The following is a 26,183-nucleotide window of genomic DNA, read 5'->3' as shown; positions in this document are numbered from 1 at the left end:
CTCCTGGAGCATAGATGGTAGAGGCAGGGAGAGGGTCTCATTCTCCTCCTGGACCCTGTCGTCCAAGGGCCTGGGCCACATCTGGCGCTGCACGCATGTTGATAGAAGTGAGTTGAAACAGCACAGATGAGCATTTGGAACCCAGCCCATTTAGAAGCAGGACTGCTGTCTGCCATTTGCATTTATGGAGGAGAAAGAAAGGGCAAATGCTGCAGGGGGGTGGGGGGTGGCAGCACCTTCCAGAAGCGGGGAGAGGTCAGGGGAACTGAGACATGAAAACCAGGTGGCCTTGTTCCCATCACTCGCACCACGGCCTGTGTCCTGCTCCACGTGGCTGTGCCCTTGGGAGACCTTCTCAGCTCTCACTAACTGGCCTTTGTGGATGTCACACTCAAAAGCCCTTTCTGACACATTTGCAGATGGGGTTTTCGGACAGCCTGCTTCAGCTACCTCCTGATTTACACACTGTTTCTGCCTTTGCTTCTCAGGATTAAATATCTTATTAAAATAAATGTTCTAGTGAAATACAGATGGCACGGGTAACCCGGGCTCGAGCCCAGACCTTCCCTTTCTCATAGAGGAGTGGGAATTTCTGTTCTAATTAGTGAGGACAGCAGCCAAGAGACCTTTCGGCTTATCTGAAGCCTGACAGGACAGACCCTGCCCCCACCTTAGGCTCCATTGTTCCCCCCTTTCTGCCCCCAGCTCAGGGCTGATATTCAAAAGAAGCTCAGCCACTCAAGAGACCTATCCAGTCCCTTCCTTACAAAATAATGAGAATGTGCTAAAGTGTCCCAGCTCTTAATAATCTGAAGCCTTTTCATACACCTGGTACACATTTCATACACCTGAGCTGCATCACAGTCCACTTCAAAGACTAGTGAAAGTCAAGGGCAGAGAGGTCAAGTAACTTGGCTATGGGAGAAAAGCCTAGAATTTGGCATCAGACAGACTTGGGTTTGAATCCCAGTTCTGCTGTACAAGCTGAATGACATTGGCTATGTCACCCCTTTTGAACCTCTGTTTTCTCCTCTATGAAAAATGGAGATGACGATGCTAAGTCGTGCAGAGAATGAAATGAATGAGATTTAAGTGCCAGCCCAGTGCCATGCCCAGAGTGCAGCTCAATACAGGTTCCTATCCTGGTCCCTTCTCTTGGGATTCCTGAGTTTTTGTTCTGTGAAACCCAGCCTCCCAGAATTTTAGGGGGGAGGGGGCTGGTAATTAGGGAGGGGAAGGGAGGAGGAATATCTACAGGCAAACTGACAGTGGCCATTCTGCAGCCCAGCCGCTGCAGGGGGCCCAGCCAGGCTGCCAGGATCCCTCATTTCCAATCACAATAGATCTGCCCCAAACCAAGGAGACCCATAGGGCACGCAAGGCTGGGACCAACCCGCAGCCTCCATGTTCAGTTCATTACATGCAGAGCTCCCCAATCCTGAGCCTCCTGCTTCCCACACTGTGCATCCAACCCCTCGGGGCTGGAGTAGGTGGCACCGGTAGGAACAGGTATGGGTGCTGGGGTGAGCAGGAGGGCGCCAGCCCTGAACAGAGCTGGCAGCTGGCAGCGTAGGTGCAGGCGGGAAGGCAGGCTCAGCCAATGTTGCCAGAGCTTCTGATTTCTCAAGAGGAGACTGAAATACACATTCATAACATGGAACCTCCCAATTTAAAAATATTGGCTTAAAAGGAAAAAACAGTTGTGGGCCTGACAAGCCCCTCGAGAGAGGGCAGGGTTTTGATCCTGTGCTGTTCCCAGCTGCCTCCCCAGCGCCTGCACCAGTGTCTGGCACAGAGAAGAGGTTTCACGAAGATCTGAGGAGTCTGCAGGGACCTCTGCCCCAGACCACAAACTCCCAGGGGCCAGGGGTTCTTCCCAGGGGCCAGTGGTTCTGCTGTCCCCACTCTCTGCAGACAGGACAGCATGGTATTGAAGCACATGGCAGTGAAAAGTGAGGGAGGTCCTGCCGCCACCCTTACAAGGCTCTGTCCTGCAAACAAGGTGGGAGCTGCACCTTGCTCAGGGGCATTACGAGTTGCTTCAGCCTCGAGAGTAAGCACTTATGATGACAGCTATCAGCAAGGCACCCTGACTCTACCATATGTCTTCAGTGTGGTGGGTAAAGATCTTGACAGTAAAGAAACAGAGAAGTGGGGAGAAGGGGAAGGACAGGGACAGGGCGGCTCTAACCAACAGCCAGCTCCCTCCTGCCTTTGGAGAAGTGGCCCCGCAGGGTCAGCCCACCCCCAAAGGGCTCCAGAAAGGACTTGGCCAGAGCTCCAGCCTTCATGAAACAGAGTGTTCATAACTGATAAGCTTAAAAGCAAGTGACAATTTTTCAACCTCGCCTTGCTCCAAGGGCAGTGATTAAACACAGCATCAGCTCCAGGTCCTCACTGAGGGGGAAACCAGGCTCACTCACCCCTAGAAATCAGTGTGGAGTCTGATGCCATCCTCTTCTGGGTTGAGCTGGGTTGCCCACTCAGAAATCCCAATTCATGACCTGACTTCCCTTTACTACATGCATCAAGGCTACCCCAAATACCACCCAGATGCAAGGCAATGGCCTGCCTTCCACAGTAACTTTTTTTTCACTTAAGTATAGTTGATTTACAATGTTGTATTCATTTCTGGTGCACAGCATAGTGAATCAGTTACACACATATATATACATATTCTTTTTCATTACAGGTTATTACAAGCTATTGAATATAGTTCCCTGTGCTATACAGTACTCCACAGTAATTATAACCAGACTTTGGAGAGGGATGAGGGAAACTGCTAGGATGCTGGAAGGTGCTACATCTGATCCGGGTGGGTCTACACAGGCAGATACATATGTGGCAAGTCACTGAGCTGTACCTTTAGGACTGGTGCACTGACTCTATAGATGTTACACTTCAGTACATTCATAGTAACAGCGGCAGCATGTAGTAAGCACTTCTCAGAAGCCGGGCACTGCATAAGTGCTTATTCTGGGTTCCAAACAATATAATTGTTAAGAGCACAGCCTCTGGACCTCAGTAGAACCAGGTTAAAATCCTTGTCCTCCACCTCTGACTCTTCCCCCCACCAGCTCCTCGACCTCTCAGCCTCTGTCCCTCAGCTGGAAAACAAAGATAACAACTGACAGAATTAAGATAGATGTACACATGAGACTCAGAAGGTGTTGGCTTGTTACAATCCTTCGATCCTCAATAACCCGGGACACTGGTGCTGTAGGGCCCCTTCCAACATGAGAAATGGGACCCCTTCCTGCCAGCAGCGCTAAACCACAGGCATTTCCTCACCATCTTCCTAACTCTTCCCAAATCCATGTACCACCTGACTATTACTTTTCTTAACACTTTTCTTTTAATTGACTCGCAATTTTTTACTGAAACAAATCTACTTTTTAAAAATGTTATGTAACTGTCGTACATGGAAAACCAGCCTCACTTGCCAGAATGTGTTTTTTTTAAATAGTCATTAATATAAAAAGCACTTGTCCACCTGAGATCATCTTGCCTACCTCCTTTGCTTTTTATGGACTCAGGAGGCAAACAAACTCCATTCGTGGAGTGGGTGTGGGGCAGGTGGGGGCCGGGGGACCTCATCTGCTTAAAACGACTGAGAAACTTGCTGAGCCCTTCAGCAACCCCCATGTGCACAGAAGTGATTTTCTTTGGTTTAACCGAGCAGGCCTGGCAAGCCCTCTATTTGGCAACATCCTGGTAACCAGCCATCTGTGCACCACGCGGGCTCCCAAGAGATAAAGCTGCATTTAGAAAAAAATGTATGTTCACTAATAGAGACTGTTCACTAATTCAGACGCCCACTGGCTCCTCTTTGACATGAATCAAGGGAGCCCACCTCAGCCTATGAGACAGCAGCCCCAGGACCCGAAATCTAGGAACCCAGAGTCACGACGGCCCTGGCGCCCAGCCCCAGCTTCAGGATGGGCTGGACTCAGCCTGGACCCTCACATCTATGTGTCCCCAAACCACCCAGAGGCAGGAAGACATTAGAGGAATAACAATGCGAGTGCACATGTGCAAGTGATCAGGTGCATTTCTCTCCAAAAATCTCTTCTGGAAGGGAAGGAAGGAGAGGGAAGGGGGGGGACTCTCAGACAAGAAAAGGGTATCATGAAATCTGTGTCAGTGGGCTCTGCAGTATTAAGAGGACCTCGGGGAAACAGGCAATGGGCAGGTTACACCCAGGGAGTCAGTGAGTCTCCTGAGCAGCCATTCATTCATTCAGCAAATATTTACTGAGCACCTCCTATTCTAGGCAAGGGGGGCCCAGATGTGAAAAAGGCAAAGTCCCTATTCTCAGCCAGCTCACCTCCTGGGGAACAGCCCATAAACTGTTTTATTACCTGCACTAGATGATATCAGTTAATGATCAGTGCCACAGAGGAAATAAATCAGGGTGAAGTAATAACGGCTGGAGTGAGCTGCTTAGGTTGGATGGTCAGGGGAGATCTTTTGGAGGAGAGGATATTTTAGTTGAGAGCCTGATGATGAGGAAGCACCAGTTAATGAAGTCACTGTAAAAAGCATGGGTAAAGGGTCTGGGGTAGGAGGAAGCTTGGCCTCTCCCAGAAACAGAAAGAAGGCCTTTGCAACAGAAGTACACTGATCACAGAGAGTAAGGGGGAAAGTGGTAAAAGGTAAGTTCACAGAACCAGGCAGGAGATGGAGACCCAGCTTCAGAGATTAGATTCCATTTGAAACGGAATGGAAAACTGATGGAGAGCTTTCTGCAGCAGACAGACTTGATTTTATTTGGATATTTAAAACTCCACTGTGGCCACCCATCAGGAGAATGGGTGAGGGGGACCAGAAGCGAGGAGACCAAATGGGAGATTAAAATAGTGGCTCAGAAGGAACCTAATAAACTCATTTATACCTCAAATTCTGTCTTGTAATTCTTCAGACTCACTGTGAGGTTCAAAATGGGAAGCTGGGTAAAGGGAGATGTCTGTTCGTTAAAGCCATGACAGCCAAATGGGTCAAACATGAGACAAGAGAGGGTGAGTAACAGGCTCTTCCACAGAGGGCAGGACCCAGCCACCTCCTAAGAAGAGAACAAGCAGCTGTCTGTTCTGGGGCCTGGGAGTGGTTCAGCTCCTGCCTTGTGCCCCTTCCAGCCCTGGGACTCTGGGACTCCAAGGCCCCGGCTCCAAAGCCAGGACTGCTGGACACTCAGGCTCAGACCCCCACGTCCAGCCAGTGCACAGCGCTGTCACCAGCTCTCCCATGGCAGAACCCAAGTATCCTCTATGACACCAGCCTTCAAATTCTGAGGACAAATTCATCAACAACTGCTAACATCACAAAAGCAGACAACTGGACAACCTCCACTGGAATGGTCTTTCAAAAACAAAAAAGACAAAAAAACAACCACTCAAATCTGATAGAACTCTAAAACTAAATACCAACTTACAGTAACAGAGGGGACAGAAGAACATGTTAAATGACACCAGGAGACAAGAGTCACAAAATCCTGACTCTGAGAAACTCCCTAAGACAAGCAAGCCCAGTTGTTTCAACAAAGAAATGGGGGGGTGGGGGTGGAGGAAAACCTTTATAAACAGACATATCACTGATCACACTGAATTTTCTAATTCTAACCCAAAAAAACTTTTGAGAAACTTTTATGAGGCAATTAGGGAAATCTGAACACAGATTGAATATGATATTAAGAAATTATTGTTAACTTAGGGGGTATGATCATGGGTAGCTTTTTAGAAGAATTCTTATTTTTAAAAAGCATACTGAAATATTTCAGAATGAAATGATATAATGTCTGGGATTTACATCAAAATAATCTTGTAGGGGAGGAGGTTGGTAAATAAATGAAACTAGATTGGCCATGAGTTGATAATGGCTGAAACTAGATATTGTATTATAATATTCTCTCCACCTCTGAGCATGCATGAAATTTTTCGCAAGGAAAAGTGTTTTTTCCTAAAAAGCTAGGGGTGAGCTCTTTCTAATGACCTACACAGGACCAACCCACCAGACATTATCCCCCCAGTAGAGGGATCAGATTCATTAGATTCACTCTCCTGGCCCCCAGGGCCTGCCATTCATGATCTGTTGAATGATGAGTGAATTTATATCTTTCTCCTCGTAAACCCCATGGTTGGTTTGTCTCAAAATAACTACCCACTGTATGATGTGGATTTTTCTTTCGTTTCTGCTAACTGACCTCTGCCCAGTTCAGAAAGTTACACCTGAGGCCACATCAACTTCAGAAGGTACCTATTTTAACTGAGTTTATTCCTCTGCCTCAGTCCTTCCTGCCAAAGGTAACTGTTTCCCCCTCAGAAGGCACCACTTCCTTCACCAGATCTGTCTACTCTGAAAATCAGAGCGCTTTCAAGGAGCTCTCCATCACAAGGGTTCACAAACTGCCTCCTCCAAAGAAGCTTTCTTTCAGGTGCCTCCTTTGAACCCTGCTCAGAGTCAAACCCCTCGCAAACCCAACACTGCTTCTGTAGGATTGCAGGTGATGAAATCCCTGGAAGACGGTGGGGAAAGAAAAGCAGAACCTCCAGGTTGTCCCACAACTCAATAGAGTTGTCAAGTCAAGGCTGATGGGCACTAAGCCCAATTTTCCAGGAGGCAAACTGAGGCTGGAGCTTTGAGGACAGTTCTCGGGACCCACCAAGAATGCCTGAGAGTCTCCATGGCATAGCTATGTCATTACCATTCTTCCTGGCACATCTACCTGCCCCTAATATGCCATATTTCCAAGTGGCCTGGGGAAGGTGGAAAGATGACAAGGACCAGGGACCATTACTGCCAGCCACACAGTACCTTACATCCCTTCTGGCCCACAGCCAGGAGTGTTATCTACACAAGCCTGTCAATTAAAGGTGCTGGGAAGATCGATGGGTGAATCAGGCCTCTGGAAAGGATGAAGAGGGGGCCTGAGTCGGACCTGACCCCTGTGATGAGAAGAGGGAGGAAGGCGGAACTCAGCAAATTTAATGCCCAGCATGGAGTTTAGGGAGTGCTTAAGAGAGGCTGGCAGCTGCCGCCTGCTCCAGGCTCCCTCATGGCGGTGCCTGCGGAGCAAGGGTCAATCAGAGCGTGGCGCTGATTTCAGACAAAGAAACTCCAGATAACAACACACGAAGCAAAGGTCATTTCGCACCAACATGAAAGCAAGCCCTCTATTTCCTGGGAAGGTTAAGTCTCTAGCCAAAACCATCATGATGGCAGGTGCAGCAGAAGAATGGGACATGGGCAGAGGCTGGGAGGGTCACTGTTGTCTGCCTGCATTGCAGGGACAGGGACAGTGCATCCAGGAGGAAAGACGAGTACCACGAGCCTGGGGCATCTTTGTCCTGGCCATTCCCTTCCTGCTCCCTGTCCAGGTCCTTCTCTGTGCCTCACTGCAGCCTCCCACCCCCAGACTGTCTCGACCCAGGCCCGCACCTGCCTGGCTGCCTCCAGCCCAGGCATGGCTGGTCTCAACTACTGGTGGGGCTGTCACCACCAGACATCTTCCCTTGGTTTCTGAGGACAGGGGCCCAAAGACAGGAGAATGGGAGCAGTTCTGATCAAACCCCTCCATCCCCATGCAGCACTACCTCTCAGATGTAGCTTCATTCACTTGAAGCTTGATCTCCCTCGAGCCTCCCACACCCTTTGTGTGGATGCAGGAACTGAGGCTCAGGGAGATGAAACCTAGACTCTATCACATCACAGTCAATGGAGGAGCCAGGACTAGAGCTGCCAGCCCTTGTGCGGGGATCTTGCCACGCACCACACATTCTACGCTTAGAGACAGGAATTGGTTGGTCTGATGCAACTCCCTTTCTATTGAGCATGTCTCCCTTCTCATCCCTCAGAACAGACCCAGGTTGTCTCAGCCCAGCCATCCCACATCCTTCTGACTTTAGAGGGTTGGCTTGCTCATCTCCTGTGTACAGATAAAACACTGAAGGGCGGGGAATGGATGAGAATCCAAGTCTAGGGGAGGATGGAGCCCAGACCTGGAGCCCTGAGTTCTGGAGTCGTGCTGGCAGCTTTCTCTGCTTGACAAGTGTGCCCCAAGCATCAGCCATTCCTAGATCACCTCCAGGATTTCTGCCATATTCTATACCATTTGTACTCTTACTACTATTTCTACTAAATAGACTCATTCTTGTGACATGATACATCTAATTTAAAGTGATGCCTTATATCACCACTCCAAGGGGTCAGGGGGAATCAGTACCTCTGGCCAAAGCTAGGAGACAATCCTAAAAATAAATGGTACAAAAACAGCCTAAGTTGTAGGCAGGCACTATTCCCCATTTAAAGGCCTTTATCCAGAAGTCTGTTCTCTCTGTTATAAAAGAGAGATTAGCAAGTGTTAAAAAGGTGTTAAAGTCAGACTAGCACCAACCTGAAACTTTCTCCCCTTGAAGAAATCACAAGGATTAGCAGAGAACTGAAAAGGGAAGAACTTTCTCACTAGGTGACTCAATGTCATTTCATGCTTAACCACCTTCAGCTATTTCACTGGATATTCATCCTGCGCTGTGAGCAACATCAAATTAGACAACATTGTGGGAAGGGGGACAGGTGGGATGGGAGACAACTGCACCACAGGGGCGACCCATGCCAGCTTCTCAAAGTCCGCCACCTCTCCCAGGCACACCTAGCTTCTGGGCAAGCCCAGGGGCCACCAGTCACCACACAGGCGTCTCTGACTCCACTGCCCTTGTGTTAGCCCTTGTCAATGCAGAACGCAGCACTAACCACTCCAACCTCCTCTGGAAATCAGGATCCAGCAGGGCCACCAGAGGTTACCCCAAATCCCCACGACATGTCTGGGGAAGCCCAGTTGCTGGAAAGCTTTGGGCCCATGTACCCCAGCAGAGGAGGGAGGCTGTCCCAGCCTGTGTGGGCAGCTCTCTGGGGTCTTGAGGACCTCAAGTCTACAGCTGGGGGCTGAAGCCCAGGAAGCTGCCCCCAAAACTCCTTTGCCCACCCTAAAACCCACATCTCTCACCCCGCAGATCCTCCAGCCTATCTCTGAAATAAATGGAGAGAATGATTTTCAGCACCCAGGAGCAAACAACTAGGAGAGTAAACCCAAGAAAGATGAATTGTCAAAGACAGAAAAATCCCAAAGACAGAGAGACATGGAGGCGGGAGGCGGGTGGTAAGCAACCTCCAAACTTGTTCCTTGCCTGCCGGCACCGTGTGCAAAGCCAGTAGACCTCACTCAGCCTGGCCGGCACCTCGTGGGCTCAGCCAAGTTGCAGAGAAGCAAATGGCATCCCTGCGCGTTGGGCCACTCGGACCTGAGCCAGGGACTGTTGCCCGGGTCGGATCAATGCTACCCACGCTGCAGGCTTCGGGGAGGGCGCCGCGATCGGCAATTGCAGGGAATGGGGGGTGAAGGACTAGGTGCCCCTCTGTTGGAGATGAAGTCCGAAAAGTCCGCTCAGCCTCCCTCCGACCCAGCCAATGCCCTGCCTGGGCTTTCTCAACAGCCAGCGTCTGGGGCGAAGCTCCGAACTCGCTCCCCTACGGCGCCCAAAGTGGAGGCTTTTTCCCATCCAGCTCCGAGGCAAAAGCCCTCTTGGAAAAGTCCACCCCGAAGAAAACGGGAATTCAACCCGAGAGCGGCGGGAAGGGGGAGGAGGCGCTGCTTTACCTTTTCTCTTTACTCTGTTTTCGAGATTTGTGCAGGAGTCCGATGAGCACCACGGCGGCGCGGATCCCCGCCTTTCGGCAATGCATCCTCCCCGCCGGCTGGGACATGGCGAGGCCGCCGGCGGTGCCCGGCCGCGCCCTCGCCCGCCCGCCGCGCGCCCCCGCCGGCCCTGCTCCGCGCGCTCCGCGCCGCCTGCTCCCGGCCCCTGAGCCCGCGCCCGGGTACCCCGCCGCCCGCCTCGCATGGGCCCCGCCCCGCCTAGGTGCGCCCCGGGGGTCAGGTGACTGGGCGCTCACTTCCCGGCGACCTTCAGCGTCTCCTCGCGGCCCGCCGGGCGGCCGGCGCCCGATTCCCCAGCGCGGGCATTTCCAAGGCTCGCTCGGGGCGCGGCCCGGACGGGCGGCTCCAGGGTTCTGGCTCAGACGCGCCGCCCGCGCCCCGGACCCCGCCCCGGCCCCGCCTTCCGGGCCCTGGCCCGGGGCGCCCTGGCTGCGGGCGGTTCAGGCGGCCCAGCCGCCCGCGGAGGGAAGGGGCCGGCTCGCGCTCAGCGCTCCCGGGGCTCGGTGCCTGCGTTCGCCCTCTGCCCTCCTCCCGGGCTCCCTCCTGCCCCGCCTGATGCCTAGCGCTTCCTCTCCGTCCCCTCTCTGCTCTCCGCGTCCCCCGCTTCTGCTGGCTGGGCCCCGAGCTCCCTCCCCAGGCAAAGGCGGCTGACGCGCTTTCCCAGCCCGGCCCGCCGGGATACTTCTCTGATGCTGTCACTGTCTTTAAAACAGAGGAGAAAAAACATGCACCGAGAGGAAACGGGTGTCCTCAGTCCAAATGAAACTGCCTTCGCGCGCCGACACCGCTGCCGGCCTCCCCCACCAGCGGCCAGGCTGCCGGGCTGGTAGGGCACCCCGCGCCAGGCGCACAGCGCCCGCCCTCCGTCCGGGGCTGCCTGCCGTTTTGACTCCGCCGGATGCTACCTCTCACCTCTCCCCTAATCGGGGAAAGGATTGTCGTGCGGGGGTCGGAGGGATCCATTACAGCGTCCGCGCCTACGCGGGCTGGGGTCAGTCCCCTGGCAAACATTTATTTTCCGGGCCCTGGAATTTTGACACTACATAGGGTCAATGATCGATTTCCTGGCGGCTACACTTGCACCTCGCGTCCCAGGTTGACCGGGAGATGCAGGTTGGGGGAGGGAGGAGGACCCTACTACACCAGCAGCCGGGGCCGCGGCACACACCCCGCGTGCCTTCTTCCCCTCCTCCCGCACACCGCGTGCCCGCTTCATCTTCACTTCGGAACGCAAAGACCGAAGGTCATGCCAGCCCGTGGGAAAAAGGCCCCGGCTGGTCCCTACTAGGGGCGCAGGATGCTCCGACGCCGCACTCATTAATCATTTGCTACCAGGAAGCCTAGCCCCTCTCACCACCCCCACCTACCTCCACCCGCGGCTTAACTTCTCCTCCCCTCCCTCTAGGGAAGGAAATCGGGCTGAGGGCTGAAGGGAATTAAAACAAGCCAATTAGTCCATCTTTGGAAACAGCCCTGTTGGGGCCAAAGAGGTCCCTGAGGCAATTTGCCTTGTTTTTTATACAGTCTGGTGTTCAAGCAAGCACAGAAAATCCAGACAGGGAAGGGGACCTTGCTGGATAGGGGACCAAACTGCGAATGAATTCAAGGGCCTGAGCCCTCAAGCCACCTCTCCAGTGGGCACAGCTTCTTGCTGGCATTGGAACTAGGGGGATGGCAGGGAGCATCAGAGGGATGCCAAAATGCTCCTGGTTTATTTATGAAGCATCCATTAGCAATGGCCTCGGCCCCTCTGAGCCTGCCTGGGTGTTGGGGGAATCACAGATACAGCCATAGACGTCTATTTATAGCCAGAGAGTGAGTGCCCCAGGCCCCACCCCTGGGACTGCAGCTAGGCTGGCTGCAAGGACTACACCAGTTAAGTGACCTGAGAATCAGTCTGTAAAAAGAATGGGGAAATGAGTGTGTCCTCAGTGGGGAAGAGGGCAGAGCCCCACCACACACAGCCCAGGGCTTCTTTAGCCTTTGCCATACACAGAACCTCTCCACAGCCGGGAGGATGCTGGGGGCACTGGCCTCAGGTCGAGGCCAGCATGGGGTGTATTTTATCCACACACAAGGGTAGGGCACATTTCAGAACAAAGCCTGACTCCCTCCCAGGTGAGTGAACGTGCGTGGCTCAGGTGGGTAAATGTGGGTGGCTCCCACCTATGCCCCACTGCCTGGGAAGTATTTTAGGTCAAGTGCATCAGTGGGCAACAGGACATTGGAATGAAAGTGAAAATTCTTTCCACCAAGCAGGCAGCAATTTGTTTATCTGGGGTTCCAGACCCTTTCAGCTCCTCTACAACCACAGTGCTTCCAGCCCCAATGTGGCTGAAAATACAAAGTTGTCCCCAAAAGACTATAGCCTGATCTGATTCCTAGCGCCCTAAGATCAAGCAGTTTCTTTTTGGTGGAGGAGCCCTTCCTTCTGCCCACACCCCACACAGGAAACACCACAGCCTAAGGAAATCCATCCATGGAAGAGAATGTAATGGCCATTTGTGCTAGATCTGCCCATTCCACCAACATTTATGAGACAACTAGGATGCATCCAGCTTTGTGCAAGAAACCAGGGTAAGAGAGAAATAAAATAGAGTATCCTCGCTCAGAACAAACAGGGCTAACATATATGAAACCACAAAACCATCCCATTCCTGGCTCACTTACCCAGTGGGACCCAGCCACTGTTTTCCAAATTAAGCCAGTTGCATACCACCTTCATGGTTTTTTGTCTTAATACCATACTACTCTGTCATTTACTTATTATTTTGCTTTAATTAAATCCACTCATTTTAAAATTAATTTTGAAAGAAAACATTATTACCCTGGGGCTTGGGCAGCCACCCTAAATGAAAATCTATCATTCATCTCATGAAGACAAATACAAATTTATTAATTTCTAGCTCAGGACTGCTGCCTGACGAAGGCTCAGCATCTTGGCGCCTTAGTTAAAAGAGAAAAATAGTCAAGTGTTAGGTGTTAACTACACACTTGCACCAAACGAAGACACTGTCCTTGAAGAAATCACACAGTTTGAAGAAGAACCCAAAGGGAACAATTTTTCACATAAGTGACTTAAAGGTCTTCTAAGGCAACATACTGGGGGCACTTTGGGGTGGACCAAGAAGGCTGAACACATCCAGGCCTCAGGGAGTGAAGTCAGTGGGGACCTCAAAGAAGGGCTCTTCTCCCAGATCCCACACCGCCAAGCAGCAGTTTATCCCCAGTAGTGTCCCAGCTCACGGGACCTCAAAGGCCCATTCCAGCCCTCCCCTGCCCTCAGATACTGAGAACAAAGTGCCAGGCAGCTGCCAGCCTGGGTCTCTGCCCCAATCTGGGGAAACCCAAAGGCAAAGGGGGCCAGAGTGGGAGCTGGGTGGGGAGGGGACAGGACAGTTAATCATGAACAGAGGGCAGACAGCTGCACAGCCCATTCCTAAGGGGCCAGTGGGGTGAGACAGACAGACACGCATACTTGGTCCTGAAGAAAAGGGCCTTCTGTGCCTGGGAACCCGCTCCAGGAGACACATCCGTGTGAAACCAGGACTCAGCCCTGCTGCCAGCACCCAGGTCTGAGAGCGAGCCTGGAGCAAATACTCCTTCCTCACTCCACCCCACCTCCAACTCCCAGTGCCTCCACTGCTCTGCACCATGACTGCAACCCTCTTTGGCCAGGATTGGGAGTAGATTTGGGGCAAGAGAGGTTATGGAGCCAGAGGGTGGGGCCTTTTACGAAAACCAGCTATCTTCAGATGTCTTACTCCTCCCCTTCTGCAGGAGACAGTGTCCCCAGCCATCACATAACCTTTGGAGCAATTTGAGTTACAAACATACAACTTTAGAACTCCTTATGACAGGCCAGAACCCCCACTCTCTTCTGCCTTTGGGGCACACACACAGACCCCCCATTTCATAGAAACCACTCAGAAGCACCCCTCCACACACACACTTCTGCAGAACACTCATACCTGTGACTGTCAGGGACTGATATGCATCCTTGGCAGGTACGTTTGCGCCCCCTGCTGGGCCAAGTTACAATTGCATGGCTGGGTTACCACCATATGAGGAAAAGGAGGAAGGGGGAGAAGGAGAGGAAGGGGGAGGGAAGGGAAAGATTGGGAAGGTCATTTGAGGTAGAGACGCAGTTTCTATTTTGAAAAGAGAGAGAGAGGAACAGGAAGGGTCTTTGCCAACATGTTGACTCTCCTCCCAGTTTCTCACCTCCCCTCTCAGAGCCCACGACCTGCCCCCAAAGGGGTCCATCCCACCACAACAGGGTCCTTCAGTGACAGCTGCATGCCATGCCCAGGCCAGGCATGGAAGCCAAGTTTGGGATTCGCAGCTCAGACGGCTTCCCTGGAGCCACACATATACTGAATAGAGAGCTGCCGAGAAACTGGCTCAGGGCTTGGAAACGGATCTCAGTGACTTGTGTGGCATTTCCGAGCTCCAGGGAAAGGAAACCATGCCCGAGGAAACCCACAAATCCCACTCCGTGGCAGGCATCCAGCCCTGGGGCTGCACATCATTTGGTACCCAGAGCCTGCAGTGTGTGATGTCAATCAGAACTTTGCTGATTTCCTGTTCAGGGGTTATGAAAAGGGGGTAGGAGGGAGAAGAAAGGAGTTCTTCTTCATCTATTTCTTGGGTTATTGAAGGCATTTAAAACATTTCTTTTTGGTTTATTTATGGAATTTTGAATCCACGAATACAGGCGGCATGACTGTAATTTTTCCCACAGTAGAAACACTCAAAAGGATTTTCCATGTGTGAAATTTCCGTTGAACCTAAAGATGTGGATTTTTGCATGGAAGCTGCCCGGGGGTCACTCCAGAGAATTGGGGGTGGGTGGCTAGTGGCACAGGCCTCTCACACCCAGGGTCCCGGTCAGTCCTCACCTCATTGACTAGCAAACCCTCACAGCTGCTGCTACCACTTGAAGCCACTTCCAACTCTGGGGCTGAGTGGAAAAGTGGGGAGAGAAGCTGTCTTTCCATAATATTAGCAACATTGCTTAGCAACATCTTTCAAAGCAAGAACCAGCAGACTCTCCAAAAACCTATTCTCTTTGGCTCAACAAAGAACAGAGTGGTTCCTTATACATGCATTATTTATATACTATTCTCTATACCCAGAAACGCCGTCTGTGTCTGGCTTCCTCAGGAGATGACGTATTACACCCTAAGTGAGAGTCCCAGACAACAGAGCTTTAAGCAGCACAACTTTCCTCTGTTTGCTTGATCGCTTTTATTGTCATGACCTTGGCTAGAAATTTCTCTAAAATGTCTTTCATGCTCTTGTCCTCTTCAAATATAGGTTTAATGTAACCTTTTCTTGGCGACATAGAGCCATCATTATCAATACTACCTACTGTACTTGAGCTAAAACTCAGTTACAAACAACAGGTCATCGAGGTGAGGACCCATTTGCCCCTATAGTTAATGACCTCAGTCAGCTGTGATGCAAAGATACCAGGGCAGGGGAATAAAAATGAAAAGACCTCCACAGTCAGGCAAAACTGGGCTAGAATCCTATCTTCAGCTTTTACTATCTGTATGGCCATGGGCTAGAAATTTAACCTCTCTGAGCCTCAGTTTCATTATCTGTCAAATGGGAATAACAAAAGGGCTATCCTCCAAGGGTTCTTGCAAGGATTGAATGAGCATACATTGTCTACATAAAGACGTGTGTGAAAATATTCATGGCAGCTTTCTTCAAAATGGACAGTCCATCAACAAACTGTGGTCTATCCACACTGCAGAAGAGCATTCAGCAATTAAAAGGAACAAAATACTGACACATTCAACTACATGGCTGAATTTCAAAAACATTATGGAGTGCAAAAAAGCCAGATGCAAAAAATGCATACTATATGATTCCATTATATACAAAGTTCAAAAACAAACAATCTAAGGTACAAAAGATTAGAACAGTGGTTGCCTCTGGCAGTGGTGGATTTTCTAGAGAGATGGAAATGTTCTCTGTCAGGACAGGATGTGGGATCCATTTGTCCAAAATGTACACTTAAGACTTGTACATTACAAGGTATGTAAATTTTACTTCAAAAAAGAACTTAAATTAATAATATAATAGTAATAATGAAGGGGATGTGGAGTGGGTAGAGGTATTCATTTGAAACAAAGATGTTGATAATGGGGGACGGGCTTCATTATACTATTCAATTTACTTTGTATACGCTTGATACTTTCCACAATAAAAAGTAAAAAGAAAATATTAGGAAAGGAAAAATGTTTGGGAAAAAAAAGTGGTGGAAAAAAATAATAGGAAAAAAAGGTGAATAGGGTTCATCTCTGGAATTATAATTTTTATTGTTGTCTTTGTATTTTTCTTCTATTTATAAATTTATAAGGACTACATATTAGTTTTGTAAATAGGTTGAGAGATGGATATTATCATTAATTAAAGGAGAGTGTGTGCAAAAGCACCTTGCAGGCACACTTTAAGTGGCCTTTCTCCCTGTGCTATTTTGAGTCTTTGCTCACAGCAACTGCTCCCTGGGACACCAAATACATGGGAGATGTTTCAGGTTCGGTTCCAGACCACCGCAAATAAAGCAAATATCGCAAGAAATCAAGTCACATGAATTTTTTTGTTTTTCAGTGCATACAAAAGTTATGTTTACACTATACTGTAGTCTACACTAAGTATGAAATAGCATTATGGCTAAAAAAATGCACATAACTTAATTAAAAAACACTTTATTGTTAAAAAAAATGCTAACCATCCTCTGACAACACAGGGTTGCCACAGACCTTCAATTTGTAAAATTAAAAAATTAAAAAAAATTTTTAAAAGGTAGTATCTGTGAAACATAAGAAAGCCAAGTACAGTAAAATAAGTTATGCCTCGAGCTTAACAAAAATTAGGCAAGCATCCTGTGAACCAGCAAGCAGGCGAGTGTTTACGTACACACAGACACTGCAGTCTGACGGAGGATTTAGGTGGCCAGTGCAGTATGTCTGCATTCCTGGCACACTCCAAAGTGTGTGTATGTGTGTGTGTTTGTGTGTGTGTGTTTGTGTATGTGTGTTGGGCTGCACCCCGCAGGCCTACAAATCCTGTACTTGCCTAGTCTCAAGACTGAAGAGTCAGGGCAGAGACATCAACAGTTTAATGGATGAGGGCTCTTCCGTGCCTTGAAGAGTGTATGGTAAGGGCACCCAAGATGGCTGTTCTCCTGCTCTCTGTATACCCCTGCTTGACCAGTCCCTGCTTCACCTGCATCCTACTCAGCTGACTGAACTTCCTACAGATTTGCCCCTGGCCTCAGCTAGTGATTGTTCTAATCTTTAGATCAGAACATCTCCACTATGAGAGCTTATCCAAGGGGGTGAGGGGCGTGCTCCTCTGGTGGTTTCCCTGGTAACCAATGAGCCAACCTGACATCAATTCCCCCCATCACCCCCCAAACCCTCGCTAGCGAAGACTACTGCCATGTCCTGCCCTGTGTCTGCCTCACACTGTGTGGTCTCCAGGACCTTGCTTCAGCCATGTAAGGTCCCCTGTGCATTAAACCATTGATAGCTCTGCTGCTGACTTGAGGCTGGGCAAGTATAGGGCTTGCAGGCCTACGGTGTGCAGCCCAAAAGTGTGTGTGTGCGTGTGTACCAAGCAAAATATGAAAATCACATTGTGTGGATTGCAGATCACTCACAAGTCTGGTCGACCAGAAAATTTATCAGTTGTGGCCCCATTGACCTGATTCCTGATAAATCCTAATTTTTTTTCATCCTGTTGTCTGAACTTCTCTCTTGCTTCTATGGGTCCCAGAAGAACTCTGGGTCAGATACTCCTTTCTAGAGGGAAATTGCCCCCATCGGTGGCTAATCAAACCCTCTCTACCTAACCCTGGGAGTTTGCTTCACAGCGGACTCTGGAGTCTAACTTACTGATGTGTTAATTGCTCTTTCCCATCCAGACTTTAAATCCTTTTACTTCAAAGACAAACACAAAGCTTATCTCCTGTGTGGACACAGATTATCCGTGCCCAAACAGAAGCCCAGATTTAAGCCTCCAGGTGAGCTGCTGTAAGTCTGTAATTTGCAAGCTTTTTGCCAGGATTGCTTTCTGTGGCCTTTCTGCCCTTTTCCCCAGGAAAGTTCTTACAACTGTCTAGCCTGCATCACTCCTGCTGTAATCTAAACTCTTTCAGTGAGCAACTCCCTCCATCCTTAGTTCCCACCACCTTCCCCTTCCCCCGAGTCCCAAAGCAGCTTCAGAAATTGCGTCAGTCGTTTCCCTTAAACACCATGATTCCAAACTCTTTGCCTCCATTCTTTTTTTCCCCAGCCCTGCCCCCCTCACTCAGAGTCAGGAAGCTGCATGGGTCACAGCTAATAACCAAAGGACCAAAGTTTCCCAATTATTTCCTCCTTCTTAGCGCATTAGAGCAGTTTTAGGGGTATAGGGAACTGGGCTCAGCAGCCAGCTGTGTGGGAACACCATCCATCAAACCTGTCACTCAGAGGACATGGGAGATGGGGCTGTAAGACCATCTCCAAGCACAGCCAGCAGTGACCTTTGTGAGGGTCCCTTCTTGGAGAACCTGGAGCAGAAATAGACTCAACCCATTCGGCCCACAAGGCAGTGGGATGTGAGAGAATTAGTGTAGGAGGGGCAACCGACAGTGTAATCCCCAATGATCCAATGGGGAAATTAACCTTCCTCAGCTGTTGACCTGCCCCAAATGTCCCCTTCCCAGAGAGGCTTTCCTTGACAACTCACCTAGAGTACGTGGGTTATTCTGCACCGAGCCCCTGGTTCATTTCCTCTGTGGCAATTATTCTAGCTTAGGGGAGGGGATGTGGGGTGGAGGTTATTGATTTATCTGTTTGCTGTTTTTTTGGTCTGTTCGCCCCAGTGAGCTGTAAACCCCAGGAGGGCAGACACCAGACATGTCTTAGAGGTCACCATCACCTCCCCCCACCCCACCCTGAGCCCAGGACAGCATCTGATGCACTCTAACCCTCAATAAATATTGTTGGAAGTGAGGAAGGAGGGGAGGGGGGAAGAAAGGAAGGGAGAGAGGGAATTCCCGCCAGGAGGATCACGTGTCCTGGAGTCTGAGCTTCCCTGGCCCCAGGAAATCTTTCCCACGTTCTGAACTACACAGAACTAGATTGGCCAGAGGGGCACAGTATCACTGTCCCAGGGATTAAGACCCACCCTCCACCCTTTCAGAGATGCGAGAACTCAGTACCCTGACACCGTTGGGTTTTAAACCTAGTAGTAGTTCCAAACAAGCGAAGACACTATAAAAAGAAGCAGCTTACTACCCCCTGGGGTTTCCAAAATCGGTAGCTATCTTAGGAGAGCTGCCTCTGAGTGAAGTGAATACAGAGGAAAGCACAGCCAAGAAACAGGGACAAACAGATTGATGATATTTTTGACCTACCTAGATCCAACCATTCCTGGAGCAAGATTCTTAGATCTGTTTTTTCTTTTGTTGCCTTTTTTTGTTTGTTTTCTTAAACTAACTTGAGTTAGATTTCTGCCACTAGTAAGATAATGAATTAACATACAAGATCTCAGCCCAGTGAGCGAGGAAACACATGAAGGAGCAAAATAATAGCATTAGACAAGTAAGAAAACCACATCACTCCTCCACCCAAGGGGAGCAGCCCCCAAAATGGGCCACATGGAAGTCTTCCCAGGAGGAGCCCCTGGAACTATCAAACAGACCCGGATGCGCCAACCCAGTCCATGAGTTGACAGGCTTAGGGACAGTCCTCTTGACCCTACTCAAGGGGAACACAGGATGACCCAAATCTGGCCCCAAAGATAAAACAGGAATTTCCCCCCTTCTTCCTCATTGTCAGCATGCGGGTCACTCATTTTATCTTTCTTCAGTAAAATCAAGGACTATGGAAGGAAAATGTTGGGGAAAAAAAAAAAAAAAGGGAACATTCAGACAGATCCAAAATGTGGGACACTCTACAAAACAATTCTGCCAGGTCTGCTGTTCTATATTTAGAGAGACTAAAGAGATGTAATAACCAAGTGCAAAGAGTGACCATTACTAACAAGCCAATAACATAATCTAGCATACATCTACATTTACATTTGAGAAATATTTGGATATGGACTGTACATTAAGTTATATTGTTAAATTAATATTCATTTTCTTACCTGTGAGAATAGTATTGTGGTTATATGAGAAAACAATATTATTCTGCTGAAGTAAGCCTATGAAGAGTCATGATGTCTGCAACTGACTTTCTCTATTTCACATTCATCATACAGAGAAAGAGTGAGAGTAACTGTGCAAATGATAGTAAGTGGTGAATCTGGGTGAATTACAGATGCTCATTGTACTATCCTTCTCATTTTTGCATAGGTTGATAATTTTCAAGATAAAAACTTGGGGGGAAAAGAAAGCACATCACCCTTGCTGATCTCTGCCCTCAAATCTGCACACACACGTGTGCACATGTGCAGGGAGCATGCATGTATACTCACGCATGCATTCTGTGACCCAGCAGATGGGAGTCAGCAGAACCACCTTCTGGAGCAGACCTGTCCTCCCTTTATCTGTACATTCCTAGTCTGTTTTCTCAGCTGTAAAATGAGGACTGAAATTCTATATACACCCGTGAGATGTGCTATGAGCATCTAGCTGGAGGCAGTGGTACAGTGACTGGGTTAAGAACTAAAAGCAAAGGCCCAGATGAGATGGTCTTTTCTATCTTAAGATCCTTCTAAGGAGGTGGGTATAGGTGACAGAAACTGTTTCCAAGCTTACCCCCTTCCCACTCAGTTGCCCAGGTCTAGGCTTCCTAGGGAACCTTAGAATTTGACCTTGGGTTTGAGACTGTCAGGCAACACCCCAGATCAGCCCAGTGAGAACTGGTCTCTTGGTTCAATCCGCAAAGGAAATGCATTTGCACTCCAAGCTGTGGCTCTAAGCTGAGGGTCTCAAGGGACTCTCAGGGCAGAACCTGTGCCTTAACACCTGTATACGTGTATAGGGACAAATACAGGGCTATTCACTGCGGCACTTTCTGTAAGAGTGAAAAAACACCGGAAGTAGGGGCAGGTATAGCTCAGTGGTAGAATGCATGCTTAGCAAGCACGAGGCCCTGGGTTCAATCCCCAGTACCTGCATTAAAATAAATAAATAAACCTAACTACCTCCCTCCCCCACCACAAAAGTAAAAAAATAAATAAAAAAGAAAGAGAAGCAACCCTTCTTTAAAAAAGAAAAATAGCAGAAGCCCCTGTTTAGAGGGGAGACTGATAAGTAAATGTGATATATTCGTGAGCTAGATACTGTACAAACTTTAGAAGGAATTAACTACACATATGTATGGACATCTACAGTCACTCAAGATACATATAGGGGGAGAGTATAGCTCAGTGGTAGAGTACTTGCTTAGCATGCACAAGGTCTTGGGTTCAGTCCCTAGTACCTCCATTCAGAAATTAATTACTTAATTAACCTAATTACCTCCCCCACCAAAATTTTTTTTTATTAAATAAAAACTTTTTTTAAAGATGCATGTAAAAATTTTTTTAATATTTAGAAAAAGTGTACCAAAATCTGAGCAGTGACTACTCTGGGAAAGAGAGGAAGGGACTGGCATTGCTGGCCACAAGAGATTAAATTTCTTAAAAGAATCATCCATTTCTAAAAGAAAATCCACATAGTGAAATGCTACACAGTTACACAAAAAAAAAGGAGGAGGAGAAAGAGGAAGAGGCTTCCCATGGACAGTTATGGAAAGACCTGCAAGATACATTCTCCAGTGAGAAAAGTAAGAAGTAAAACCATGTTGTTTAGGACATTACTTCTCATGCAAGAAATGGAGATAAGAAGGATGAGTGTTCATATCATCTAGGAAAACAGAAGCACTGGGAAGAAGTTCATAAATGGATTTAAGAAGGAGGTGACAACCCTGTAAACTGGAGTAAAGAGCAAATCTTCTCACCATATATATTTTTTAATCACTTTGGCTTTTGAACCAAATACATGTAAATACATCTACTATTCAAAATAAATTGTAAATCAACAAACAGACCAGTCAGGATAATCACAATACGTTAGATCTCATTGTGGAAACTCTTAGCAATAGTCATAAAAACAGAAGGCCAAGCTCACGGTGAAAAATAAAAAATGTAGCAATGAATATATGTGTGTTCGTATATAACTGGAAAATTGTGCTCTACGCTGGAATTTGATACAACATTGTAAAATGACTATAACTCAATTAAAAAATGTTAAAAAAAAAACAAAAAACAGAAAGCCAGACCCTTTGGGTCCGTTATTCTATTCTTGGACTATAGCCTAAGGAAAAAAATCCTACACATGCAATCCTACACAAAGATGGTCATTCCAGTGGTGTTTCTGGTGCAGAGAATTTGAAGCAACCTAAATGCCCACCTGTGGGGGATCAGCTCATTTATATTTGCTCTGGAAACAAGGCTGCTGGGCAATCCAGGGCAGCTATATCTTCTTTTCTCATGCTTTCTGAAACAGTGGATTATGTTATCTTCCCAGTAAAGACACAGAGTGGCACATGTGGACAATGATTTTTGTAAGTACATGCATGGGAAGTTGAGCTCTGCTGGAAGCAAGTATCTCCGTCCTATTTCTGGGTAGACCAGAAAGCTCTATATATTATATTAATAATACATTACCATTCCATTGTTTTTATTATATTAACATCAATTACTTAATAATATATTATAAATAAAAATACAGTCTTGATTGATAAATAAGATGCAGTTATGAGAGCAAGCAATTTCATTGCATTTACCACGTGGACAGTTGGAAGCACTTTACACGTGTTGACTCAATCCAGATTAGATGGTCTGGTGTTACTACTATTGCTCCCATTTTACAGATGAAGCAGCCAAAAGATAGAAAGGTTAATTTAAGCCTTTGGCCTGGGGTCCCATGGTAAGGTGCAGCGCTGGTCTTCCCACCCAGCAGGAGGCTTTAAAACATTAAGCTCTTAATCACCATGCTCACCCACAGCACTGACCCTGACAATGACAGCCAGGGGTCAACTCCAGGCTGCAGCCAGTTCAGTCTCCACTGGGAAAGAACTAAAAAAGCACATCTTAATGGGGGTATGGAAGCCACTTTATCTTTGAAAACTAAAATGCCCATCATAACAGACCCCTCTTCTGCTGTTTTATGCCACCTGTTTCGCTGTCCAGATCTCCCTTCTCAGCTCAAGCCGTGGTTCCCACCGTCAGGGATGACGTGAGAGCAGGGCTACTTGCCGGGAGTGCTAGAAGTGAGCCGGGCTTGGCACTGGGAGGTGGGCCTGAGGGGTCCTGGAGTGATGGTCCCCCACAACAATCTCTTCTGATGGGGGTCCCTACCTGAGCTGTGGCCCTCCCTGGAGAACTGAAGCCCTGGGAAGGAGGGAAGGCACAGAGATTAGTGACTCCAACTCACACACCCTCTACCGGAGCTACCATCAGGAAAACAAGTAATTAATCTTTGAGATAGGAACCAGCTGCACCAGGGAGCTACAGGAGAGGAGAGGAAGAGACTGAGAGAGCAAGACAGAGAAGTAAAAAGGGGAAAGACGCAGATACCAGAAACCACCAGAGAGATATGCAAAGAAATACTTAAAACAACATAGCTGAAGGAGTAGGAGTCAGGAAATTATCAACTGCTCTGCCGGCCCTGGCCAGGGTGCCCACGTGTGTCCACCTCAATCTCCCCAGAGGGTAGGGATGCACATTCCAAGTTACTAACCTGAGATCAAGGCACCTGCTCTCCCATCCGCCCGCCTGGCTACACTGGAGAGCTGGCAGTCCTGGGCTAACAGCACCACCTGCTGGTGCCAGGGAGAATTGTCTGCGTTCCCACCACCTGGGGATGCCCACTTCCCATCCCATCCCCTGCCCCTCCTGCTTCTTCATTTCACGCCTGCCAAGCCTTTTCCCACCTCAAGGCCTTTGTAAGTGCTGTTCCTACCGCCTCGAATGCTCTTGTCCCAGATACCCTCATAGCTGGTTCCTTCTCTCTTTTAAGGTTTTCGCTCAAATGTCCCTTCTGTAGAGAGGCTGCTCCTGACGTCACCTAAAGTAGCCCCATCGTCCCTCCCCCATCACCTCACGGTTCTGTTTCCTTCATGAGACTGGGCATTATCTGAGACCATCTAGGTTTTTTATCCTGTTCCTGTCTGCCTCCCCCATTAGTAAGTACCACGAGGCCTCAGCGGGTCTGAATGGTCCACTTTTGTATGACCTGCACTCAGAATTGGCCTTGGCAGTGAGTACTATTGCATGAACCATTCCAGATTCATTCAGCTGAGCTCTCCTGAGCATAAGGACCCAACCTCAAACTCCACAGGGATGATGCACAAGCTCCTCAAACCCACCCCGTTCAACGCCAGTCATTATCCTCCCCTGCAAACTGAGTTTCCCTCCTGCACTCCCAGCTCTGTGACCCATGTGACAACTTTTGCATGAAATCCCAGTTTCCAGGGGCCTCCTCTCACACTCCTCAGGTGGATCAGACACCTGGTCTGAAGATCCCACCTTCACACGCCCCTGGCCAAGCCCCTCCCCTCCAGCCCAGTCCCGGCCTCCCAGTTCCTCAGGAGCGACAGTTTCCTGGCCCCCTAATCCATCCCCAGGACTCCCAAAGCTGCCTCCCCAAACCACCAAAGAGATAGGCGACTCCTCACCCAACTCTTCAGGGCACCTGTCCCCTCCTCAGCATCACACTTGCAACCCTCCCTGAGCAGACCCCACACTCGCCTCGGTACCTGACTCACTGGTACTCAGCTCCATCCGCGGCCCCACCCCGCCATGGCTCTTGCCATTTTCTGTCTGGAAAGCCCCCTGCGACCCTCCCCATTTTACTCCCTCGGTTACACCATGTGCCTCTCGAGCCTCAGGGGGATGGGAGCAGCGGCACAGACGTGTGTCTCCATGTGAGTGTGCAGCACTTTTCTACCCCCCTGCCCTCCTGTGGCAGAACCTGTGTGGAGCGTGATGACCGGGTCTGCCTTTGGGCCTGTGCTCAGAATTAAGTGTGATCAAGAGGAGAGAATGACAGAGCCTTCGGAGTCCGACAACCCTGGTTGGACCCTGCTCCATCTTGTACCAGCTGCGTGACCAGGCAGGTCACTTAACTGCCCTGTGCCTTGGGTTCTTCCCTTTTACAATGGTAAGAACGCCGGAGCCACTTCGCCGACAGCTCGGAGGGTGGAATGAGGTAACAGAGCCTGCACTGGTTATGTTGCTGTTATAACAGAATGTGGCATCCACCAAGCGCATGCCTTTCCGGGGCTGTGTTTCTGAGAGCGTGACCCTGAGTGACAGGTGTGTGGGTGGTCAGATCTAAATGGATGCATGCACCTGTGTGTGGGAGTCTGTGGGCCAATGCAGAAGCCAGGACCTTGACTTATTACACTTGAACTGGGTGTCAGCCAGTTCTCCTGTTCTCAGGCCCAAGGAGGCAGGAGCTGGGTGTGAGCTCCCTGCTGGGTAAGATACCAGCTCGTGGCCACCTCCCTGGCACCACCTAGTGGTCCTGGATTTATGCAGCTCAGACATCTGGCCTGGAGGTCTGAGAACATCTCTGCAACAAGTGACCTGTCACAGACTGGGAAGAATCTCTGGGCTTGTCTGGCCCTTGGAAGGCCTCCAGGGGCGCCTATCCAGCACTGTCCAACAGAACTTTCCGTGATGATGGAAATGTTCTGTATCTGTGCTGTCCAGTACAGGAGGCACCAGTCACATGCGAGCACTGGAAATGTAGCTAGCATGACTAGTGAACTGAATTTTTAATTGTAATTCATTTTAATTAGTTTAAATTTAAATTGCCACATGTGACCATATTGAACAGCACTGGTCTGGAGGACTGTTTGAGCCCTGGGATCCAGCTATGCCTCAAGCCACAGAGACCTCCCAGTTACAAAAACCAAGACATCTCCTTTTCATGGAGGCTGGTTAGACCTGGGTTCTGGCCACTTCCACCACTTTGACCAATCAGATGATGAACAACTGACCCAAAGAGATCCTTGTCTAGGGCATATGACTACAAAACACACTCAGGGAAGTCAGGAGGAAGCCATGGACCCCTGCTACTGGAGGACAAGAGGGACCGGGCCCCAGGGACTGCAGACAAAAGCATGGGTTTGGAGACAGATAAACCTGGTTCAGTTTCCAGATTGCCAGTGATGGGATCTGAAGCAAGTGACAACCCCTCTGAGGTTCATTTCCCTCCCCTGTGCAGTAGGAGTCAAGATATATATCTCGTGGGGATCAGGTAAGGACCAAGATAATGCAGATAAGAACATTTCACACAGTGCAGATGCATGGAATAAGCAGTCAGTGTTTGCTAAAATTATTATTAGTCCTACATGACTGTATATCAAACCATCATGATGTAAAGTTTTACAGCCTGAAAAAAAATCTGATTAATAAAACAATTATCTGGGTCACCTAAATGCCACGCCAGGGCATAGTCCTTGGCTCCCCC

General features: G+C 49.0%; 1 protein-coding gene across 7 annotated transcripts in view; it reads right to left on the bottom strand.

Moving 5' to 3' along the window:
- RAP1GAP2 (RAP1 GTPase activating protein 2) overlaps positions 1-26,183 on the bottom strand; it is a 150,731-nt gene that overhangs the window by 103,184 nt on the left and 21,364 nt on the right. For 3 of the 7 annotated variants that reach the window (XM_045518975.2, XM_074343253.1, XM_074343254.1), the window contains exon 1: positions 9,650-9,906. The exons of 3 other annotated variants lie outside the window; for them this stretch is intronic. In XM_045518975.2, the coding sequence (XP_045374931.2) occupies positions 9,650-9,756 (107 nt within the window). In that variant the 5' untranslated portion in view covers positions 9,757-9,906. Of the gene's footprint in view, positions 1-9,649; positions 9,908-26,183 lie in introns of those variants that run through there. One more of the 7 variants, XR_012499573.1, reaches the window with a different exon arrangement.

Source organism: Camelus bactrianus, chromosome 16 (assembly GCF_048773025.1).
Source record: "Camelus bactrianus isolate YW-2024 breed Bactrian camel chromosome 16, ASM4877302v1, whole genome shotgun sequence".
In the NCBI taxonomy this organism is placed as follows: Eukaryota; Metazoa; Chordata; class Mammalia; order Artiodactyla; family Camelidae; genus Camelus; species Camelus bactrianus.
Note: the sequence above shows the minus strand (reverse complement) of the source record. Positions and strands in the feature narration are given on the sequence as shown.